The 21,340-nt window shown below is 50.1% G+C and overlaps 2 protein-coding genes across 4 annotated transcripts; one reads left to right on the plus strand and one right to left on the minus strand.

Moving 5' to 3' along the window:
* Positions 1–1,789: 1,789 nt before the first annotated feature.
* Positions 1,790–6,811, plus strand: LOC124480520 (sterile alpha motif domain-containing protein 11-like). Of its 3 annotated transcripts, none has more exons than XM_047039916.1 (5): positions 1,791–2,081; positions 2,373–3,245; positions 4,047–4,186; positions 4,652–4,762; positions 5,114–6,811. In XM_047039916.1, exons 1-5 carry the CDS (start codon positions 1,970–1,972, stop codon positions 5,363–5,365), a joined length of 1,488 nt encoding a protein of 495 aa, XP_046895872.1. In that variant the 5' UTR covers positions 1,791–1,969; the 3' UTR covers positions 5,366–6,811. The 3 variants fall into 3 exon arrangements, with proteins under 3 accessions (XP_046895874.1, XP_046895872.1, XP_046895873.1); XM_047039917.1 differs by having other exon boundaries at positions 4,050–4,186; XM_047039918.1 differs by lacking the exon at positions 4,652–4,762 and having other exon boundaries at positions 1,790–2,081.
* Positions 6,812–9,531: 2,720 nt separating this feature from the next.
* noc2l (NOC2-like nucleolar associated transcriptional repressor) lies at positions 9,532–20,767 on the minus strand. The gene is made up of 19 exons (XM_047039255.1): positions 20,681–20,767; positions 20,206–20,343; positions 19,934–20,117; positions 19,702–19,815; positions 19,475–19,589; positions 19,201–19,291; positions 19,028–19,106; positions 18,810–18,920; positions 18,550–18,663; positions 18,094–18,282; positions 17,787–17,926; positions 17,443–17,554; positions 15,842–15,955; positions 14,312–14,413; positions 13,482–13,625; positions 12,294–12,407; positions 11,849–11,984; positions 9,912–10,010; positions 9,532–9,809 (listed from the first exon to the last, which is right to left on the minus strand). The coding sequence occupies exons 1-19, from the start codon at positions 20,698–20,700 to the stop codon at positions 9,658–9,660; spliced, it is 2,268 nt and encodes a 755-aa protein (XP_046895211.1). The 5' UTR covers positions 20,701–20,767; the 3' UTR covers positions 9,532–9,657.
* Positions 20,768–21,340: the final 573 nt, after the last annotated feature.

Genomic DNA, 21,340 nt, shown 5'->3' on the forward strand with positions numbered 1-21,340 from the left:
TAATTGCTAACCCTGAGGGATTAGGCCAGGTGATTACACACTGGGCGGTGTAATTACATAAGCAGCGGCGGGCCCCGGCTAGCCGGCCCCGGGGTCACGCGCCGCGGAGCCCTTCCCCAAGATTAATTGGAGCTGCCACTGGAGTGCGAGGCTCCGCCGGAGAGAGCGGTTATACGATTAGCATTAACATTTCAGCGGCGGTTCCGATCGATGAATGGTTTTCGCCCGCCCCCCCCTCTCGACCCACCCCCCCCCCATCACCTCCCCAGTTGGCTCTCTGTGTGTGCGTACCCCCCCGGCCCACCCCTGTCCTCCATCTCTATCTTTCTTCTCTCTCTTTTTCTCTCTCCTTCTCTCCATTGCTTTCGGTTTGTTTGAGACATGCAGGCGCTAGTGACTGTGAACACGTGGGTTACCCAACAACGGCTGAGGTTGCCAGTGACCGTTTGTTTTTGTTGTTGGGGCCGTCCTGTTCTCCCTTCACGCGTCTCTGCTCTGCAGGTTCGTGGCCTTCACACATGGATTGCCAATGTGTGATTGGTGTGATCTGGCAAGATGCGTGTGTGTGTGTATGTGGTACTGTGTGCGTGCAGGGAGGGTTGTAAACTCTTTTAATAGGACAGATAGAGTTGCCACACACTCCCAAAGCCCACTTCCACATTGTCTCTCACACACACACACACACACACACACATACACATACACAGTAACACACACACAGGAACACACACACACAGGAACGCGCACGTACACACCACGACAAAAACTTCACTCGCACTCTCTCTTTTTCTAAAACAACATCTCCTTTCCTCTCTCCTGCAAATCCTCTTGTGTGCTCTGTTCCTTTGGGGAGGCAGGCAGAGCAGAGAGAACGGCAGAGACGCATGAGGGGCTTTTCTTCACCCTGAACGAGAGAAGGGGTGGGGGGGGAGGAAGGGAGGGGGAGGACAAAAGAAGAAGGACATAATGGAGAGGACCTTTTCATAAGCCGGGGTAGCAAGACACGCCGCCTTTTAACTGGCTCAATATGGCCCAGAGAGCGTGGGGGGGGGAGGGAGAGAGGGAAAAGGGGCGGGAAAAATGAGAGAGGAGAGGAGGATGAGTGTTAATTAGAAGGTCCTTCAGTCCGTGGCCCCGGTGGAGAGGTGGGGGCCGCCCCAGCTGTCGTAGCATGACACACTCGCATTGTGCATTCAGCCCTCATTACGGCGGTATGTGTGTGTGTAGAGCCCAGCTTGCGTGAGAGAGAGAGGGTGTGTGTCTGTGGTGTACAGTATGTATTAGCGTGTGTGTGCGTGTGTGTGTGTGTGTGTGTGTGTGTGTGTGTGTGTGAAGCCCAGGGTACAAACATGGCCAGCGGCATAGCAGCGTGACAGGACTGATGAGGCAGCGGGCATACGTGAGCCTCAAGAGCCTGATAAGAATAGATCACCTCACACACACACTAACACACACCTCACACACACACTAACACACACCTCACACACACACTAACACACACCTCACACACACACTAACACACACCTCACACACACACTAACACACACCTCACACACACACTAACACACACCTCACACACACACTAACACACACCTCACACACACACTAACACACACCTCACACACACACTAACACACACCTCACACACACACTAACACACACCTCACACACACACTAACACACACCTCACACACACACTAACACACACCTCACACACACACTAACACACACCTCACACACACACTAACACACACCTCACACACACACTAACACACACCTCACACACACACTAACACACACCTCACACACACACTAACACACACCTCACACACATCAGCCGTACTAAGGCTGAAGCTAGGAGATCTATGCTTCTGAAGACTGGCCCTGTGTCTTCGCTTTTATCCAGCTTTAACTGTCATCGTTTTCCAGGCTAAAATGTTGTGTGTTTTCTTGATGTTTTCTCAGGGAGATGTCCCACCCTCCACCTCTGCTGTCTCCTCAGAACGCCCCCCACATAGCCCTGGGCCCCCACCTGAGGCCACCCTTTCTGGGCATGCCTTCCGCCCTTTGCCAAGCTCCTGGTGAGTCTAAAGTTAAAGCTAGCATGCTAGCCACCAGAGATGGGAAGTCACAAAGTATTTACTTAAGTAGATTTTTCTGGTATATGTATTTCACAATATATTTTTACTGACAACTTTTTACTTTTTTTACACAAATATCTGTACTTCTACTTGAGTGAAGGATGTGTGTACTTTTGCCATCTCTGCTAGCCACACGCATGCTAGCACCTTTAATACTAGCAGACTAACCAGAATTCAATGTGTCTGCTGATGTCAGCTCATTAGCTAACAGTGTGTTGTTGTCTCCTCCAGGCTATGGCTTCCTCCAGCCTGCCCAAGCTGAGATGTTTGCCCGGCAGCAGGAGATGCTGAGGAAGCAGAACCTGGCTCGGCTGGAGATGTCCGCTGAGCTGCTGAGACACAAGGAGCTGGAGAACCTCCACAGGCAGCAGCAGCAGCGTCTCCTGGGCTCTGATTCCCTGTCCGGCCTGCCCCCCGGCATCCCCCCGGACCACCCCGCCCTGCGCTCCCTCCACGACATCCCCGAGGGACACCCCCTCCGCGAGGAACTCAGCCGACGCTCCAACGCCATGCTGGTGCTCCGCCACGGCAGCAACGCGCCCCTGCTGGCCCTCAACCACCAGGCCACGGCGAGGGCCACCACGCCCAAAGACTCCCAGGAACAGAGCTCCGCGTCCGGGCCCAGCTCCAGGAAGGGCTCCCGCAAGGGGCCCCAGACGCAGGTCCGCGGCGGGGCTCACCAAGCCGCGGACCACAGAGGGAGTCTCGGAGAAGGGCGAGAGAGGGAAGGAGACACAGAGGGGCAGGATGAGGAGATGAAGGACTCTGATAGTGAGGCGGAGGCGGGCGAGGAGAGGCACGAGGGCTCGGGTGCCAAGGCTAGCGACAGACTCCACAGGGACAGAGACGGCTGCCCGGGGAAAGAGCCCGGGGGCAAAGGTGCGTGTGAGGGTGCGAAGGAGGCCGGCGAGGGCTCGGGGCGACTCAGCGCCCCCTGTAGCTCGGTGGGGGCAGAGTCGCCCAGTCATCACATCTTCACCCCGGGCCTGGGCAAGAGTGAGGTCAAGTACCACCTGCCACCTGGAGCCTTGCCCCATTTGCCCGCTTTCCACGGCCAGACGCTGCCCTTCGGATTCCCCTACGCCAACCCCTACTTCCACACCGGTGAGTGCCACACACAGATATGAGTACACAGACTCCACGCATTGGCTAGGAATCACAGTCCTCTAAGCACTGTAGAAACGTAAGCAAATTCACTTTGTGATAGGATATCACACAAACTCCCTTGTACACTGTCAGGCTCACAAGTGGTAATTAGATGAAATGTCCACAATGGAACAATTCTGTGTTGGCTAATTAAAAACGTAGTTCCAGTTGTTTGTGGTTAACGACAGACATTAAAAAGAGAAATTGGACCGTTTGAAAAAATGCAGACAGAAACTGCTTGAGGAAGCAAAGGCAGAACCAACTCGTTTCACAGAGGGGGCCTCGACACACACACACACACACACACGGGGCCCATGGCAGGCATATGAAAGCCATTAGCGTCACTCTCCCTGCGTCCTGCAGTGGGGACCCACCCACCACACCATCCCCCACAGTGAGGGGCCCCCCCTGACCCCGTGCCCCCCTCCTCACTCTGGGTTCTTAACATCCCCACCTCAGCCACGTAGGGAGAGAGAGCTAGAGAGGGAGGGAGAGAACGGAAGGGGGGCTGGAGGTCTTGACAGGCGCACCGTCCTTCATTCAATTTCAAGAAACTTTATTGGCACGGCAAGATAAGACACGCTCATTCACGTGACAAAGCTTGTGTGAAAGAGCTACTCTCTTTATAGCCTCGTCCTTTTAGTTTCAATACCACAGAAGAAGAACAGGCTCTCTTTCTGTGACTTTCGGACGTGATTCCGCTGTTTCCCCTGGAGATTGACATCCCCCCCCCTGTTCCTCCTCTCTCTCTGGCCTCAGCAGCAGGCTCTATGGGAGGCCTGTTCCTGGATGGAGAGGACTCGTCTACGGCGCCCCCGGTGGAGGACATCAGCAAGTGGAGCGTGGAGGAGGTGTGTGGCTTTGTTGGCAGCCTGGCTGGATGCGCTGAGTACACACAGGTGAGGAACAGAGAGATGGGGGAGGGGAAGAGAGAGAGCGAGAGAGAGAGGAGAGGGGAAGAAAGAGAGAGAGATAGAGAGAGAGAGAGAGAGAGAGAGAGAGAGAGAGAGGAGAGGGGAAAAGAACGGTCTACAGAGTGGCTTAGGAAACAGAGTATCCACCACGGCTTCTGTGCATAGATACCCCGACTCATGTTCATTTTTACAACAGCACTTTTCTCATCTCATCTCTCACACACAAAAGCTTCCTGTCAAATCAATGCAAGTAGAGCAGGTCAGATGGTGTGTGTGCGTGTATGTATGAAGGTGTGTACGCGTTCGTTGGCTGCATGAACGTGCCTGTGTTGCTGTATGCGTATACATGAGAGTGTGATAGTGTGTGTTTCGAGAGACAGTGTGTGTGTGTGTGTGTGTGTGTGTGTGTAAGTCCCAGGGCGTGGCTGAAGTGGCTGTGTCGTCTCCCAGGTGTTCCGGGAGCAGGCCATTGATGGAGAGACCCTGCCCCTGCTCACAGAGGAACACCTGCTCAACACCCTGGGACTGAAGCTGGGGCCCGCCCTCAAGATCCGCTCCCAGGTACCCACCTCCGAGGGACACACACACGCCTGGCCCTCAGTGTGTGACGTGTGCGTGCGGCGGGACATGTGTGTGCTCGTTAGTGCGTGCTTGTATGTGTAGCGAACACGGTGTGTGTGTGTGTGTGTGTGTGCTATTCCTGTTGTGCGTGTTGGTAGCTCGATCTATTCTCAGTAGAGTAGCTTTAGTAGTCCTCTGTCCCTGCCTGTTACCGAGGTCCCTGGTCAGTCTGTAGACTCGCTCTTCTCCCTCTCCTCTCCGGCCGAGCGTCACTTCCTTGTTGCCACGTTGCGTTACAAGTCTCTGCTCTGTGATTGGCTCTAAGCATGCCATGTGCTCTGGTCTCCTCAGGTGGCGAGGCGAGTTGGCAGGATCTTCTACATGACCAGCTTCCCGCTGGCACTCCCCCTTCCACCATCTGCCCTGCGCCCCCCAGACAGGGACCCCCTGCCGTCAGAGACCCCCCTCGCCCACCGGCCTGCCTCTGCTAGCAGCAGCTCTTCCCCCTACAGTGGCCCCGCCCCTTCTTCACGCTCCTCCCCCAAGCAGGAGAATGGCAATGTCTCTGCTTCAGCAGGCTACGAGGCCAAGACCCCCTCGTAGGATAGACGGGGGCCGGTTGCCCCGTCGAGAGGGCGGGGCAAGGGGAGGTAGGCAACAACCTCCGCCCTGAATAACTCTTGAGTGGAATCTCCTCTCTGAACTTCACCCTTCAAGAACTATACGCTGAGGCTGAATAGACGTTTTGAGGAACAAACTGAAAGACAGGAAAAATGACAAAATGGACAGAATCATGCATCGCAATCAACCTCCAGCTCTGCAGCATTTTCTGGCTGAGCAGAATCCAAAGACGGGGAAAATGGGTAGGAGGGAGAGAGACAACGGGAGAGAGAGAGAGAGAGAGCGAGAGAGAGAAAGCAGACAGCTGGTCTTAGACAGCTTGCCAAAAAAAAAAAAAGAAGAAAAAAAAAAGGAGCGAAGCCCCACAAACACGACATTCTTTTGAGTCAGACAGACAGACGCTAGCGGAAACCCTTCCTTCCTGGACTGGAGGAAGCCCCCTCTCTCACTCTGCCCGTCTGTCTTTCTGTCTGCTCCCCAACACACTCTGCGGCGCCCGCCACTTTAAAAGGAACGCCTCTTCCCTCTTTCCTATTCCTCTTCTTCTCTCTCCATCTTCTTCTCCCTCGCAGGCTGTGGAGCTCCTGGGGCTTAGAGGAGCCGTACATCAAAGCTGGAGCCGAAGCATATGGCTCAACAGGAACTTGTAACTCTCTTGTTATTGCAACTATGCATTCCACTGTCCAATACCAAAGATGAGTGGATGAGTGGAATTGGAACGATATTTAATGTTGTTTCTGGTTACAAGTGGTTTTTACATTGTAGGACGACATAACTGGTCAAGTGGGGGTTGGGGGGACTGGTCTGGTACCTCAAATGGAGGGAGTGTTAGTTAAAAGGGGGCTCTTTTTAAGGTGACACCAATACCACACCTCATGTTTGATGTTGTACTGGGCTGGTTGTAAGGTCGGTCATGTGCTCAAACTACAGTGAAAGATCCATGGCTTTGGCTCGTCGGACTAACGTCTTTTCGAAATGATCGTGGTGACTACTGTGGCTGACGAAAACAGAAAGAATTGTACAGAATCACGTTTTAAGATGAAAATATCCTGAAGGTTATGTACGTGGTACTTTTTTTTTGTAGATGCACGAGTAAAATTTTCTGTTGACTGAACAAAAATTGACATGCTAACTTTGGTGGTACTTTTGTTAACATTTTCTGTTTGACGATTGTAAAATTAAGGACATCCCGATCTTGAATGCTACTTCAGCATATAAATGAGGAAAAATAGTATTTATAGGACTTTTGATGTAGTTAGACAGATTATGATACAGTATGTATGGAACCCAAAGAACCTTTTTCTTTATTTTCTCTTTGTTGCAGGGAAAGGAAAGGCACAAAGCTCTTAAATGCAAATCTTTGAATTTATGGATTTTTTTTAACTATGTTGTAAGCAATGAATAAAAAAATGGTTTAGATTTCCCATTCATGTTTGGTCCACAGGTTTTTCTATTCACCAGTTGGTGAAATCAACCTTGAGAATCAGTTTTTTTTTTTTCTTACCATGGTTCCTGCAGATTTCAGTAAGTCAAATGTAAGACCTTTATATGACATTTTAAGACCGTAAAGATTGAAATTTAAGACCTACACGATGCATAACCCAAAAAATATTCAAATCAAAGAAATTCAGAAAAAATTTAAAAAGCATTTATATAACTTAATTTACAGATAAAGCAGTCACATTAGTAACTTAATACAGAACTTAATTCAGCACTAGGGGTGGGGGAAAAAATCGATTCACATATGAATCGCGATTCAGTCTTCTAGCAATTCACATTGATTCACCTTTTTTTAATGTAAGCATATATTGAATCGCAATTTGATACAAAATCGTGAAACGATTTTTGATCGAATCGTGACCCTAAGAATTGAATCGTGAGGTACCAAAAGATTCCCACTCCTAATGGACGGTATTCAAGATGAGTCTATTTATCGTCACTGTATTTTGTGAACAAGTTCTTAGAAATCCTTCAGCAAAGTTTCACTTGTTTTGTAAGTATGATTAGAAGACAGAGTATTCTGTTTCATAACTTGGCATTAGCAGAAACAAAGCGTAGTTTGTCCTTTGGCATTTGGTAGTGTCATAATTAGGGTGTCTTGTAGAAAGTGACTTTGCAGGAAACCTCTGTGGCTCAGCAGGGAAGCATGTGTACCATTGTGTCGACTTCCAAACATGGTACCCCTGGTTCAAATCTCGCTCAAACCAATTGTTGACTGATATCAGTTAAGTAATGTATGTTATTTCCAAGTATATAGAAGGGGGATCCTGTGGTGTGGTGGGTTGAGAAGTGCTTACACCACAACAACCTGGGTTCAAAACCATCTCTGAGCATCGTGTCAAACACATCAATGGGCCCAGATCCCTGTAACTGCAGCACACTGCCTGACTGTTCACATCTCCTCTCCCAACTGTTCCACCATGAAAGGCTCAACCAAAAAATTTTTTGTTACTTTTTATCAGTTTTATTTATAAGTCGAGTTTTATTTATAAATCCAAAAGCAAAAATGTAGCTGTAAGAAAATCCTTCAGACAGATTTGAACACAAGACCCCTCACACAGTAGTCCACATCCATAACCACTGAGCTATCAGAGATCATAACAATCTCCACTCAGCATAAAATTTGACATTGAACTATGTAGTTGTAAAAACCTGGAGAGTTGGGTTACAGAATTTTAAATTGTCTATTTTTACTTAAAAGTAACTGTGGTCATGTGAGATGTGGGACTTCAACTTCACAGTTTCATAAATTTCGTCTCTCTTCTCTCCGCCAAATGCTTGTTAATCTCAGGAAGATTCTCTTGACTATGGTTTGGTTAGAAACAGAGTTTGAATTATACAATGATAATCGGGGGGGTGGTCAGCTTCTTCTCCAGGGTGTAAAGTAATATTTAAGATTACAGGTAAGAACGATATATAAATGTATCGACCCCAACCTGTTGTTTTTACCTCTTTTTGGGGGGTACAAGTCTTAATCTGGGGGGGTCAAACCCCCCCCCCCCCAAGTCTTAATCTGGGGGGTCAAAGTCCCCCCCCACCCCCCCAAATCCCCCTTAGTTCGAACCCTGGACTTTAGAGCTCCGCTTTGCAGGGTACGACTCAACACTTTTGAAAATGTGTCCGTTTTAAGGCCTTACATTTAGAGTTCTGAATGTGAAGACTTTTTAAGACCCCGTGGGAACCCTGTCTTGGTGTGTTTGTGTGGGTCCAGTGTGCTGTGTGTCTGCAGCGGTGATATGGAGTATCCACCGCCCCGCTCTCTCTCTCCCCTGATGGTGCGCGTGTGTGTGTAGGGTAGGAGAGCCCCGGGGGCATGGTTCAGGTCAACACCAGCTGTCAGAGTGTGAGGTTCAGCCGCAGGCCAAGGCCTCCCTGCCTGTGGGGATAAACCTGACCCGCCTCTCTCTCTCTCTCCCTCTCTCTCTCCCTCTCTCTCTCTCACAAACACAAGACAGACAACCAAATGTGGACACCCGAATAAAATCCTCTTTTTCTCAAACCGAGCTACCTTGATCCTTGAGGTTTCCCCCCCCCCAACCTGACATCTCCCCAGAGGCCTCCCCTGTCCTGTGTGACTTCCTCCACTGCACAAGGTGCTCTATACTGTTCTCTCACCCAGGCACTGTGCGTGCTCCCCATGGAACATGTCGTACTGTAGGAACTCCCTGTCATTGGCATGTATCAATGTAGTTCAGTACTCAGTTCTTTCAATCAGAAATATCTGTAAGTGAATTCGGCAAAAACGATTAAACCTTGATAATTAGGGCTATACTGCTGTTCCACAAGATGAGAGAAAGAAATAAGATGGGGAAGGTGGAAGCAAAGCTAACTGAGCGAGAGGGAGGGGGAGGTTGGTGGGATGTTGGCACGGAAACAGGCCAGGCTGTGTTGCTTCTCTACCACCTGGGCACAGAGGACTGGCACAGCATCAGACACCACCCTAACAGCCTGGCACACTACCTCTGTCCTGGAGCGCACCGCCCCCCACCCCCTAGACCCCCTCCCACCCTGCACAGCATGGCACAGACCTCTACAGCACATCCTAGTCCCCTCTAGAACCCTCTCTGAACAGGGTTCCATCAAACGACCTATAATATTTCATGAGCAATACATCAGTGATTGCAAATAGAAAATCAAAAGCAAAGAAGTGGATTGAAACTTTTATACTTTGTACATGGTGGCACTGTACAATAACTGTCACGTACAAAATTCAAATTAAACTAAATGGTTGAGAGAAGAAATGCGAGGTGCACATATTGTGCGTGTGTGTGCGCTCAGTCCTCCTGGTCAGACAGCTGCAGGTCCTCCACCAGGTCCTCCTCCCCCTCAGCCAGCTCCATCAGGGCCTTGCTGGACAGCTGCTTGGGAGCCTTGGCTGCCTGACGCTCCTCTTCATCATCATCACCATCCTCACCATCGCCAGCATCTAGAAGAGGGAACCACGTCAACAACAGATTCACATGGTAGGTGCCCTCGCTTCGGGGAGCGCGGGCTGCGACTCTTGGAAAACACGGATGCATTTCCAGACCTGAGGCGCCATCTTGGTCCGCGTCCACGCCCTCGTCATCACTCAGGTCAGACAGATCCTCCAGATCTTCGTCGTCCGAATCCAGGTTTTTCTTTTTGCCTGGGGGGGAGAGAGAGAGAGAAGAGCGGAGAGAGAGGAGGAGAAACTAATGACCGACCCGTTTTTTCCATCACAACTCACAATGCATGTGCCACCCCCACCGGCAGCTAATCAAACCAACCCCTCGACACTCCCCAGCCTTCACCCCACCTGAGAGAGAGAGAGAGAGAGAGAGAGAGTGTAATGACACTGATGTTAGCGTGTTCCACAAGCTTCATCTCAGATGTTCCCGAGCAGGTTCCCTCAGATGTCACTGGTTCCCATTACCTCCAGCGATGGAGCTGAAAGTACATTAGGGCTCGGGCGGCCACAAACAGCCGTGACGCACTACCAGGGCCCAATTTCAGACATCTTCCCCTCACTGACTAAATATAGCAAATGGAGATAGCAGACAGCCCTCTGAGCAGACTGCTGCACAACTCCTCCACGAGATGGACGAGTGTGTGTGTGTGTGTGTTGGGTAAGCAAACAAGATGCAGAGCCTGAGTTCCACCCAAGTCATGTTTGTGTGTGTGTATGGGTGGGTCAGTTTAATAAGTGTGTGTGAGATCATGCTTAGACATTTTTTGGGGCTAAGCAGACGGCAGCCAGGGTCTCAAAGCATCCGAGGTCTGATGATCTAGCGGCTGAAGGAGAGGAGCAGAGAAGTAGAGGACTGGAGGAGGGAGCAGAGTTAAAGCCAGGACGCTGGCTGGTCTGGGAGAGCTAAAAACCTCCAGGATCTCCCCACCATCCCATATAGTGAGGGCTTCGATGCAGCCATCTGGAGGCCCACTCAGACAACACACCTCTCCAGTCCATCTACGCACGCCACCGTTTCTGATATATTGTCTCTCTCTCTCCCCTCTGGACACGAGCAACAACCAAGAGTTTGGTGACTTGCCCAAAGGCTTGGAAAAGCGGCCGGAGGTTTGGATGTGTGTGTGTGTGAGAGAGAGCGTGTGTGTGTGTGTGAGGACGTGCGGGGGCAGGCAGCTAAGCCCTGAGAGCTAGAGGGGAGAGTGGGGAGCGGCCACCTTTGGCTGTTCCACTGGGCTGGTTTGAATTAGGAACCCCCACCGGGATCCAAGCCTGGACTTCCTGTCGGAGGGAGGGGGGGGGGGGGAGCGACACACGTGGGAGGGTGGGACGGAGGGAGGGAGGGGATGGCGGAGGAAGGGGCCAGCGGCTCCACCGGCAGCTGGCGGCCCGGTTGTGGGGACTCTCCCTACAATGAGGACCAGATGCAGGAGAAGAAGAGAAAAACTCCCCTCCCTCCCTCGCAGTCCTTTTTCCCCCCGTCGAGCGTGTCCCGAGTGTAAAGCTGTAAAAGGAGCTGCTGCCTGTGCCCCGCGTGTGACCCAGGAGGGCCGGGCAAGGAGGGGTTAAGGACAGCAAGCTCCCTTCAGCTGAGGAAAGGTGGGGGCCACAGAGACTCTAATGAGGGTATGTATAGTGCTGAAGTGAGACTTAATTTCCTGTTATGTGCCTGTACAGTTACTGGGGCTATGTTGTTACTGACTACCAAGTACTCCACCAACTCTAGAATTTCAACACTAGAGAATTGGCTCAACATTGCATATGGAGTTCATCGATAAGCCCAAGACAGGGATGTCCAGTGTTCCTGTCACAGGGGTGAAAGGTCTCCTGCTGTCTGCAGGATGTGGAGTCTGACTCCACCAGGGAACAGACTCACAGTGACCAAACAGAGCCTCCTAGTGGCTAGGCCACGCAGGACAGAAAAGCTTTGGTAACCAACATTGTCTTACCGGCCAGCATCTGGAACCACCAGGTAAAAGATCTTCCAGCCTGTGCATGTGTGGATGTGTAAGAGTGTGTGTGTGTGAGAGTGTGTGTACCTTTGAATGTGAGAGCTGTGGCGTTATCGTCCGAGTCGCTGTCAGAAGCAAAGAGATCCGTGAAGTCCTTCTTGTCCTGCTCCTTCTTATCCTTCAGCTTCCTTCTCTTCACCTCAGGCAGGTCCAGGTCTTCCATCTGTTTGTACACACACACACACACACACACACACACACACACACACACACACACACACACACAGACCATTGCTCTCTGCAAAAGAACAGCCAACTAAAAAGACACGGCATCTAAAACTGCATGATGACGTCGAAGACAGAATGAGGCTTCACACAGAAATATGATTGGATGGTGAGTAACTGTGTGACGAGTCCCTCCCTCAGGGTCTGGGGAACAGACATGCACATTCTCCAACGTGGGGTTGGACAGGAGGACTGTGTGGGGTGGCGAGGATGGGGGAGGGGTGAGGACGGGGGAGGTGGTAGTTACCCTCTCCTTGCCAGAGATCTCCAGCTGGATCTCCTTCTCTCTCAGCTTCTTCCACTGGGTGTAATACCTGGTGAGGGGAGTTCCCTCCTCCAGCACCTGCTTCTCCCACGCCACCTGACACACACACACACACACACACACAGAAGGAAAACAATGAGAACGAGTGTGTGTGTGTGTGCCCTCCCATGTGAAGAATGGCTCTCCTGACTCATCCCAAGAGACGGCCTATCCCAGACGAGCTGATCGTGAGTCAGCAGGAGAGGAGTGTCACCGGTCACAGCTGCTGGCGCTGAAGTGATGGTGACGGCAGGCGTCAACATCCAAGCTCGCTGTAAACTGGTGATGGCATATTGGTGAGAAGTCAGATTGAAGAAGAGCGCAGTGTGTGTGTGTGTGTGTGTGTGTGTGGGGGGGGGGGGGGTGATAGAAAGGATTTGAAAGTGGAGCCTGGCGGATCTTGGCCAGCCTTCCCTAAAGGTCTTTGTGGATGGTATTGATCAGAGCCAATGCGATTATCTGACCTCCAAATCCAATAGTGTATAGACCGTGGCTTCCTACGCCGGTTAGCGTAACGCATTTACGTTTACAATTTGCAGCGCTGCTATTAGAGTGGGCGTCGGGTGTTCTTGGCCTTTTCCACAGACGCGAGCTGGCCGTCTCCTCTCAGCGACAGCGCTCAGTGCCGCTGCTCAGGCGACACATGGCGACAGGCTCCCTATGGGCTGGGAGCCATGGCGGCAGGAGAAGTCCTGGTGCCACTCTGTCTGTCTGACAGGCCCAGGCGACACACACACACACACACACACACACACACTGGGCCCGAGTTTGATTTACACACAGATAGACCCCCCCGTCTTTAATTTCCCCCTAAATGCTTTAAAATATTTAGCAGTGAGGGAGGCCGGAGTGGCAGGCAGGGCTTCTATCTTCTCACAGCCGGCTCTACTACTGGTTCCATTAGGCCACGGAAATCTGGAGTATGAGTCAATATCTTGGATTACAAACACATCTGTGCTTGGATTGGGATGGGTGGCAGAAGGCAGTACATGGGAAATGTGTTGAAAGTCAAATGAGGGCTCTGGAACAGAAGCAAAGAGGGCCTAACCCAGAGACGCTGCGATGGCTCACGTACATTCCCAACCCCACCAACTCCCTGTCCCACACACACACACACACACACACACTCACCACGGCGGTGGCGTGGGCCACTCCGAAGGCGGCCTTCTGTCTCCGCCCTGTGATGTGGCTGCAGTTCTCCTGTACCTTCTCCAGCAGCTGGCGGACTGGCTTGCAGTAATTGGCCACTTTGCATTCCTTCAGGAACGCTTTCAGCTGTGGAGGGCAGGGAGAGGTGGTGGAGAGGGTGAGAGAGGGGAGGGAGAGGGGAGGAAGAGAGATGAGCGCGAGGGAAGCGAGAGAGACGAGCGAGAGAGAGAGAGAAGGTGGAAGGGGAACCAGTGTAAATAATCATGCAGTCTAGTGAGTTTCTCCCCCTACAGAGTGTGTGAGCGGTCTTCTAAACGTGTGTGTGTGTCTCAGAAGGAGGGACAGCAAGGCCAGGCAGTCTCTGAGGAGGGCTAGCTGCTCCGCCCTCAAACGCCCCCACTCGCTCTGACAGGAAGTGTGTGCTTTGGTCGCCGGGGCAATCTAAACACTGGCGAGCACATGAGACCCTTACGGGTGGGCACGACCACACTTTCCCTCTGCTCTCAGGTTATTTTAGTCTGTCATTTTGGAATTCAGAATGTCTTGGTGAGGGTTGAACTGGGGTTGGCATGGCAACTTCTGGGCAAGCTGTCAAACCCACATGTCCCTTGACTTTTCCCAGTCTATACACAAAACATTACATCTCTCAACATACACAAAAAACACTAGTCTTTGTAGTTACTGAGTTTTTACGTACATGGATCTGTCCGTTGACCTAATACATACTAACCATATTTACATTCCTACTAATTGATGGTAGAGGCTGAATCAAAGCAGAAGCGGAGGAGATGGGCTGGCATCTGATTGGTTACCTGGATGATGGTGGGCAGGGCCAGCTCAGGGAAGCCAATGGAGCAGGCCTGGGAGTGGAAGTACTCCAGCATCAGGTCATACAGCTGGTCGATTAGGCCGTCCTGAAACACACAATCACCTTCAGACTGGGACCAGTGGGGAGACAGGCCCCGCCTCCATCTCCTGCACCCTCCCTCAGTCTGGGGCATGAGGACCCCTTGGGGATTTCCGTCACCACGAAGAAGAGCGCTGACCGTAGCTGACGAGTCACGTGACTGCTTGTGCCAATTTTCTGAGGGATTAGGTGAGGAACACACAAAAACACATGCAAGTCTCTCTGTCTCGAACACACACACACATTACACATGACAGCTACTCGTGTGTGCGCACGACCTCCGTCACTGCAGCGTGGATTAGCAGTAACACCAGATTAGCTTGCAGCCATCACCTGGTGTCAGTCAGCTGTGGTTAGGGGGGCCAGGAAGCCCCCCCCTGTCGCCCCCCAGCCAGGCCTCCCCAGGCCCCCAGCCAGGCCTCCAGAGGCCCCCAGCCAGGCCTCCTGACACCTCAGACACCAGGTCTTTACCTTCCATAGGCTCACCAACACAGCGCGGACTGCATCAATCCACAACTGTTGTTGTCTCATTCTTTTTTTTTATATTACCGCATTTCACTGGCACTTCCTATACAATAACACACTGATAACACACTGATAACACACAATAACACACTGATAACACACAATAACACACTGATAACACACAATAACACACTGATAACACACAATAACACACTGATAACACACAATAACACACAATAACACACTGATAACACACAATAACACACTGATAACACACAATAACACACTGATAACACACAATAACACACTGATAACACACAATACTGGCAAACTGGTCTGGGGCCTGGAGTTAATATCAACACACAGATGGCTCGTGTTGCCGAGGGCAACCAGGTGAACGGGGTCCTGACGGGCAGACACCGAGGGATAATCCCAGAGCGCCGTGTGGCAATCCTCTTGGCAGCGACGCCACCGTGGCAACTTACGCCAGCTTACCGCACTGCCCTCAATCCCCTTATGCCTGAACAAACACACACACCAGCAGTGAAGTGTTCATATATATCGACTTGGACCTCCGCCATGGACTTGAATTAAGGCTGTTGTCTTACACAAGTGTGGTCATGGTTATTGACAGCAGTAGAAATGGGTGACCCGTGTGTGTGCCTTCTCAAAAAGACTGCTTAGGACCCGAAGAGGCTGACACTGCACCCTGTAAATAACTCTAGTCTAATCAGTACCATCCAATTAGGTAAGAACATGTTGACTAATAGTAGCACTGAGCCGTTAACCTCACCTGTGGTTACCTATTCATTAGCGTGCACCATGCTATGCTAACAGCAGACACTCGCTTCAGGCTTCTTCCAGTTTATTTTTAGCCAGCTTGCTAAGCTAGCTTATTGTATGGTCTTCCCTTCCCACCATACTGGAGGTATTCATGTTTAGTACAGCTACTAAGCCAACGTGTCGTCACCTTATAAGCCTTCTCCTGGAGGTTGGTATTGCTGAGTTTCAGGATCACAGCAAAGTTGATGGGTTTGGCACTCATGCGGCCTGGCTTCTTGTTGAAGTCCACCTGTTGAATGATCTGCAGGACACACACACACACACACACACACACACACAGAAACGCCACACACACACACACAGAAACGCCACCCAGTTAAGCAGTAACAACAACAGCACATGACATTTGTCTTGCTGGAGAATTCAAAGGGATCCTCTTAGTGCACATTTCATTTGTGCATGCTTATTTCTGTCCTGGTACATCTGCAGTGTGTGTGTGTGTGTGTGTGTGTGTGTGTGTGTGTGTGTGTGGTCGTTGGTGCTCAGCGAGCGGAGCGCTCCTGGCCAGTGCTGTCTGTACAAACATAGGATGTGGTGGTGGTCTGCGAGGGAGCTGGGGGGAAGCGGGAAGGGCATGGGCCAGACCTGATACACTCTCACACACACACACACACTCTAAACAAAACACACACTCCCCTCAGTGACACACAAGCAGGAAGCTCCAAATCATCCACCCCCCTTGGAGATGTGAGAGTGTGTGCTAACTTGCCACACACACACACACACACACACAGCTTTTGCTGCTCTAATTAAAACAGTAGCAGCAAACCTCCGCCTACCTTTAACGAGGGAAACAGTAAAGGGGGGGAAAAAAACACAGGAAATGGTGTGTCACAAATAAACACGGCTCGCTGCTAGGGGGTCTTTGACTGCAAGCGTGAGTGCAAGAGTGTGCGTTAAAGGAAAGGGGGCAGAAGGTGGGCTACGCCATCAGCACAGAGGATGTGGTCTCGAAAATGCGTTAGGAACAGAACATAAACCGCAGTTAGCCTTTCTCACTGTGGTCAGGGCCTTCACACACAAACATACAGACACGCTCAGACCGGACCAAGAGTGACCAATCCCACGAAGCCGAGTGAGGAGCCGATTTTGCAACACCGCTACAAACCACAACAGGGTTGCACACCAACACACAGACCAAACCACTGCCACACACTTGACTCACAACAGGCTCCACAACACATCAAGGGAAACGTTGGCAGTTGGTGACTTGGTCTAATATAAAAAGGTGTTTCATACCCAAGCATGCACACGCACACACAGCCAGCCAAGTGCATTTCCTGCCCTCCTTTTATTTGGTCATTAAAAGGCCAAGCTGTCTGAAATACAATTGAAGGTTTTTCTATCAACAACTGACATAACATGCCAACATCTACTGGGATTGTCTACCTCCTGAAACTAAACCAGATGATGTGTACAACAGGGCAATTACTGACAGGCTCTGGGCCTGAGCGGTGGGGATCACTCCCATAACCCGGGAGTGGGAATCTGGGAGGGGGCCATGAGTCAGATGGCTGAGCGGTTAGGGAATCGGGCTAATATTCAGCAGGTTGCCGGTTCGATTCCCAGCCATGCAAAATGACGTTGGTGTGGCAAGGCACTTCACCTTACTTGCCTCGGGCGGAATGTCCCTGTACTTAACGTAAGTCGCTCTGGATAATAGCGTCTGCTAAATGACTAAATGTAAATGTTAACCCTGATGTGGTCATCTGTTGGCAAGTCCCATACCTCGAGGAGGAAGGGCATCACGGGCACAAAGGTGCCGGTGCTGCCAGAGAGGAGGGTGAGGACTCGCACACAGTGCATCCTGAGAGGGTAGTACCGTGAGGTGGGCACCAGCCTGCAGAAAACACAAGAGACATCCAGTGGTCAACACTGCCCCCTGCAGGTGACGAGCGCCACAGCCTAAACACGCCTCAGATGTCATCAGATGTTTTAACTAGCGACATCAAAAGCTTCAAACTGACTGAACTGTATGCTTCTAAATTAACAGGTTATAATTCCAATTCCAACTCCAATTAGAGTAGATGTCTAAACAGAGTAAGATGTGTAGATTACATGTGTGCACTCACTTGATGGTGCCCACTATGACCTGGCACAGAGGGTAGATGAGCGGCTGGAGGACGTCGCTGGGGTGGATGGTGCTGAGCACACGACACCACAGGTACAGACAGTGGACAAACTGCCAGTTATACACAGACTGGTATGTCTCCTGGAGAACACAATCACAAAACACACACACACACCTGACATTAGATCACACACAGAACATAGAGCAGCACTCCTGGGTCCGGAACAAAAAAGAGCGTGTGTGTGTGGGTAGCTGTACCATGTCTACACGCGTGTGTGTGTGCGTGTGTGTGTCTGCGGTGTCCTGACCTTCTTCTTCATGGTCATGGCGTTCCTCAGGTGGATGGCCAGCTGTCGTATGTAGATGAAGCCATGCTGGTAAGAGGCCTGTGTATCCAGTGAGTACATCTCAGTCAGGGTCCTTTGCATGAAGTTGATGAGAGGCAGCACGTTGGGCGAGGTGAACTTACAGTTCTGAACGTAGGAGATGTACATTTGCTGTTGGGGGAAGAGAAGAGATGAGGAGCTGGAATGAAACCTGGAATGACCAGGAATGCCTTTATGGACCAATTATTTAATGCCAAGCATTGTTATGGTAGATGTGCACACTGCTATAGGCCTTGGTTCGGTAAGTTAACAATGTTACAATCTGTATTCATATTTCAGAAATGTTATCCATAATTGCAATTGATGACAAAAATGGTATCAGGTCACCTTCCAACAGCACCCATGTGGAGTTAAGAACGTTCCAAACAGACGACTCACCCTGAGGATGGGGTTAAGGTATGTGTCTTGTTTGTGTCTGCAGATCTTGTTGAGGGCCAGGAAGGCCACCACTCGGCTGATCTCCTCCCCTGTGCTCCACTGCTTGATCAGTTGCTGCCAACAGAGAGATGGAGACGATGCTTGGAAGGTGTTCCCTTCATCCCTCCACCCCTGAAACTCACCCTCTCCCCTTTCCACTACTATTCTCTCATCCTCCCTCCCCCTCTTCTGGACTCTGTCTAGTCAGGAGCGGGGCTCACCTTCAGTAGGTGTCGGCACTGCTTGGGCAGACACAGGAAGTATGGCACCAGCTGGTTAGCGTGCCTCAGGACAGCACTGATGACCGTGGCCTCTGTGAGACACGACAGCAGCTGTGGAAGGAGACAGAGCGGTGAGCAAGCGAGCGGGGAATCTTGCACGGGGAGGACAGAGATTCAGACTGGAGAACCAAAACCAGCAGTTGACATTCAGGACAGACCTGGACGATCCCACTGAGGTACATCTTTATGTCCACCATGTTCTTCTGCCACTTTGGGCTCGACGACGGAAGCACTGGCCTGAAAGAAAAGAAAGTGTCCAACAGGTATGTTTTAGACCAACTTAGCAGTCAGAACACAGTGACGATGGTGTGTCGTCATCATCTCAACTCACTTCTTCTGGTCTTTGTCTGGTTTGAGGTTCAGCATCCTTTGTAGGACCACATATACATCTCTGATACAGAACAGCACCAGGGCATTGAACACTGCAGGGGGACACACAAGCAAACATGTTCACAGTGGCGACTTGTACAGGCAGCGTATGCTGAATGATACCAGGAAACATTAGCTACGTCTACACATGTATATTATGCTGTGCACCTTGATACATGAACTATCATTATGCATTTCTCATGAGGATATACAAGCGGGTTGTTGTATTTCTTTACCTGAGCTGTCGGCTACTTTGTATCGACACGGATCTCCCGCCTCTCCTTTGGTGGTTGCCACGGCAGCCTTGAAGGCTTGGGTGATCTCTCTGAAGAGGCGGGGTGTGGGCTCCTCCTGGGCTCAGAGAAGGATTGGAACATGTGAGCCACAAGCTTCATTTCACAACAGTACAAAAATGCTACACTGATGTAGTGAGGGCTAATGCTAGCTGGTTGACAAGTGCTACCTTGAGAGCTGCTCGCCAGTCTTCCACCATTTTATCTGTGACTTTGATGGCCTCCACAGTCTTTTGGGATTTTGGTGCAGAGCCTTGTTCTTCCTCGTCATCCGAACTGGCCTCCTGATGTGACAAATCAATATCAATATACAACGTATCTTTTGAGCCTATACATAAAACACTTCAAAACAGGAAAGAGATACAAGATCAGACCGTACAGGGGGACAGACAGGGTCCTTACCGCCAGCTGACTGGGGAGTGTGTGGTATTTCCTCTCCTCTTCATCTTCTGAGCTGTCTGTGTCGTCAAAGTTGAGCAGAGTCTGGTCATTCTGCTCCAAGAACTTGTAGAACTCGGGATCTTTACTCTTTAACCTGGACAACTGGTCCTTGTGCTGGGATGCCTTGCCTTTCTTCGCAACATCACTATTAGAAACACACAGTAGACGTTGAACAACAATCCAAAACGTTGAACGATGTATTGAAAATAATTCGATCGAGAAGTGACACTCACTTCTCTTTAACTGCAGATTTTCCTGCTTTTTTCTTCTTCTGTGCATTCTTGTTGGGAGCTTCATCTTCAGAATCTTCCTCGCATGCGGAGTCAAATCCAGACAGCAGGAACTCATCCACGCTTAGGTCCTCTAGCTTCCTACAGCAGAGTCGAAACACAGTTTATTCAGTGAAGAGGACACTCACAATACTCACAAATTACCGCCCCCGAGGACAACCACCATACTCTTCAGTAAAACGTGAAATTAAACTCTGGCAGAACTAACGTTAGCTAATGTAGCTAGCAACACATAGACAGTTTTGGTTAGCTAGCTAGCTAGCTTGCTACTAAGACATTAGTAACAACTCTACAACACATGAATGAGAATTCAAAGACAGGCTGACACAAATCCGTTGTTTTTTGCTTGAATATCCTGATCTACTAAAGTGTAATGGGTCACCAATAAAACGTTTTAGAGCGTTAGTCTGATAGCTACCTTTTCTGCTTTCCTGCCATGCTGGATCCAAACGTGATTTCCAACCAAGTACCCACGATGCATCAGTGTTTAGTGCATGTTGAAGGGTACTGTAGTTTTCTGTTTTACTCTCTCCCAAAATTATTTATTTTCTCATCAACTAAATATATTATTTAATATAGTTTGATAAAAGTAATATTCAGGGAACATTCGCTCCATACCTAGCCCAGACTGCTTCCGATATTTGACTAAGATTAAAGAATGAGTAGGTTACTAACAAAACATTCTAAAAAAATGTAATGAAAAATGTATAACAGTATTTTGGGTCACGCAGCTTCTACTGCGATAATACGTGAACATAAGACGAATGAATATCCACGAATAGCCAACTGATTTATTTTTATTAAATTGCGTATTCAATGTTGATGTTTAGACATGTCATTTGTTGGAGCAAGTTGACTCTCTGCTTGTAAAATTTCACTGTGTGAAGAAACTGGCAACTGGTGTTGATGTCCTTGCATTTGAACAATTGGTGAGCGATTGGTGAGTTTATCGTTTTGGCTAAACCAAACCTTTATGCTATGGGCTAAAGAGGTTGGGGCTAAACCACTTGGTGCCCCGAAAAATACTGCCCTCTTCTGGTTAACTAATAGATAAGTCCCCCAAAACAAACCCTCAAGC

Source organism: Hypomesus transpacificus, chromosome 18 (assembly GCF_021917145.1).
Source record: "Hypomesus transpacificus isolate Combined female chromosome 18, fHypTra1, whole genome shotgun sequence".
Lineage (NCBI taxonomy): Eukaryota > Metazoa > Chordata > Actinopteri > Osmeriformes > Osmeridae > Hypomesus > Hypomesus transpacificus.

What these genes read in the sequence shown, in the direction of transcription:
- noc2l (XM_047039255.1), bottom strand. Translation starts at nt 20,700, where the DNA reads ATGGCAGGAAAGCAGAAAAG. An exon ending in CACTCCCCAGTCAGCTGGCG is followed by an intron (nt 19,816 to 19,933) that starts GTAAGGACCCTG and finishes TTGTCACATCAG; the next exon opens with GAGGCCAGTTCGGATGACGA. An exon ending in GGACCAAGATGGCGCCTCAG is followed by an intron (nt 9,810 to 9,911) that starts GTCTGGAAATGC and finishes TCCCTCTTCTAG; the next exon opens with ATGCTGGCGATGGTGAGGAT.
- LOC124480520 (XM_047039916.1), top strand. Translation starts at nt 1,970, where the DNA reads ATGTCCCACCCTCCACCTCTGCTGTCTCCTCAGAACGCCCCCCACATA. An exon ending in CAACCCCTACTTCCACACCG is followed by an intron (nt 3,246 to 4,046) that starts GTGAGTGCCACA and finishes CTCTGGCCTCAG; the next exon opens with CAGCAGGCTCTATGGGAGGC. An exon ending in GATGCGCTGAGTACACACAG is followed by an intron (nt 4,187 to 4,651) that starts GTGAGGAACAGA and finishes GTCGTCTCCCAG; the next exon opens with GTGTTCCGGGAGCAGGCCAT.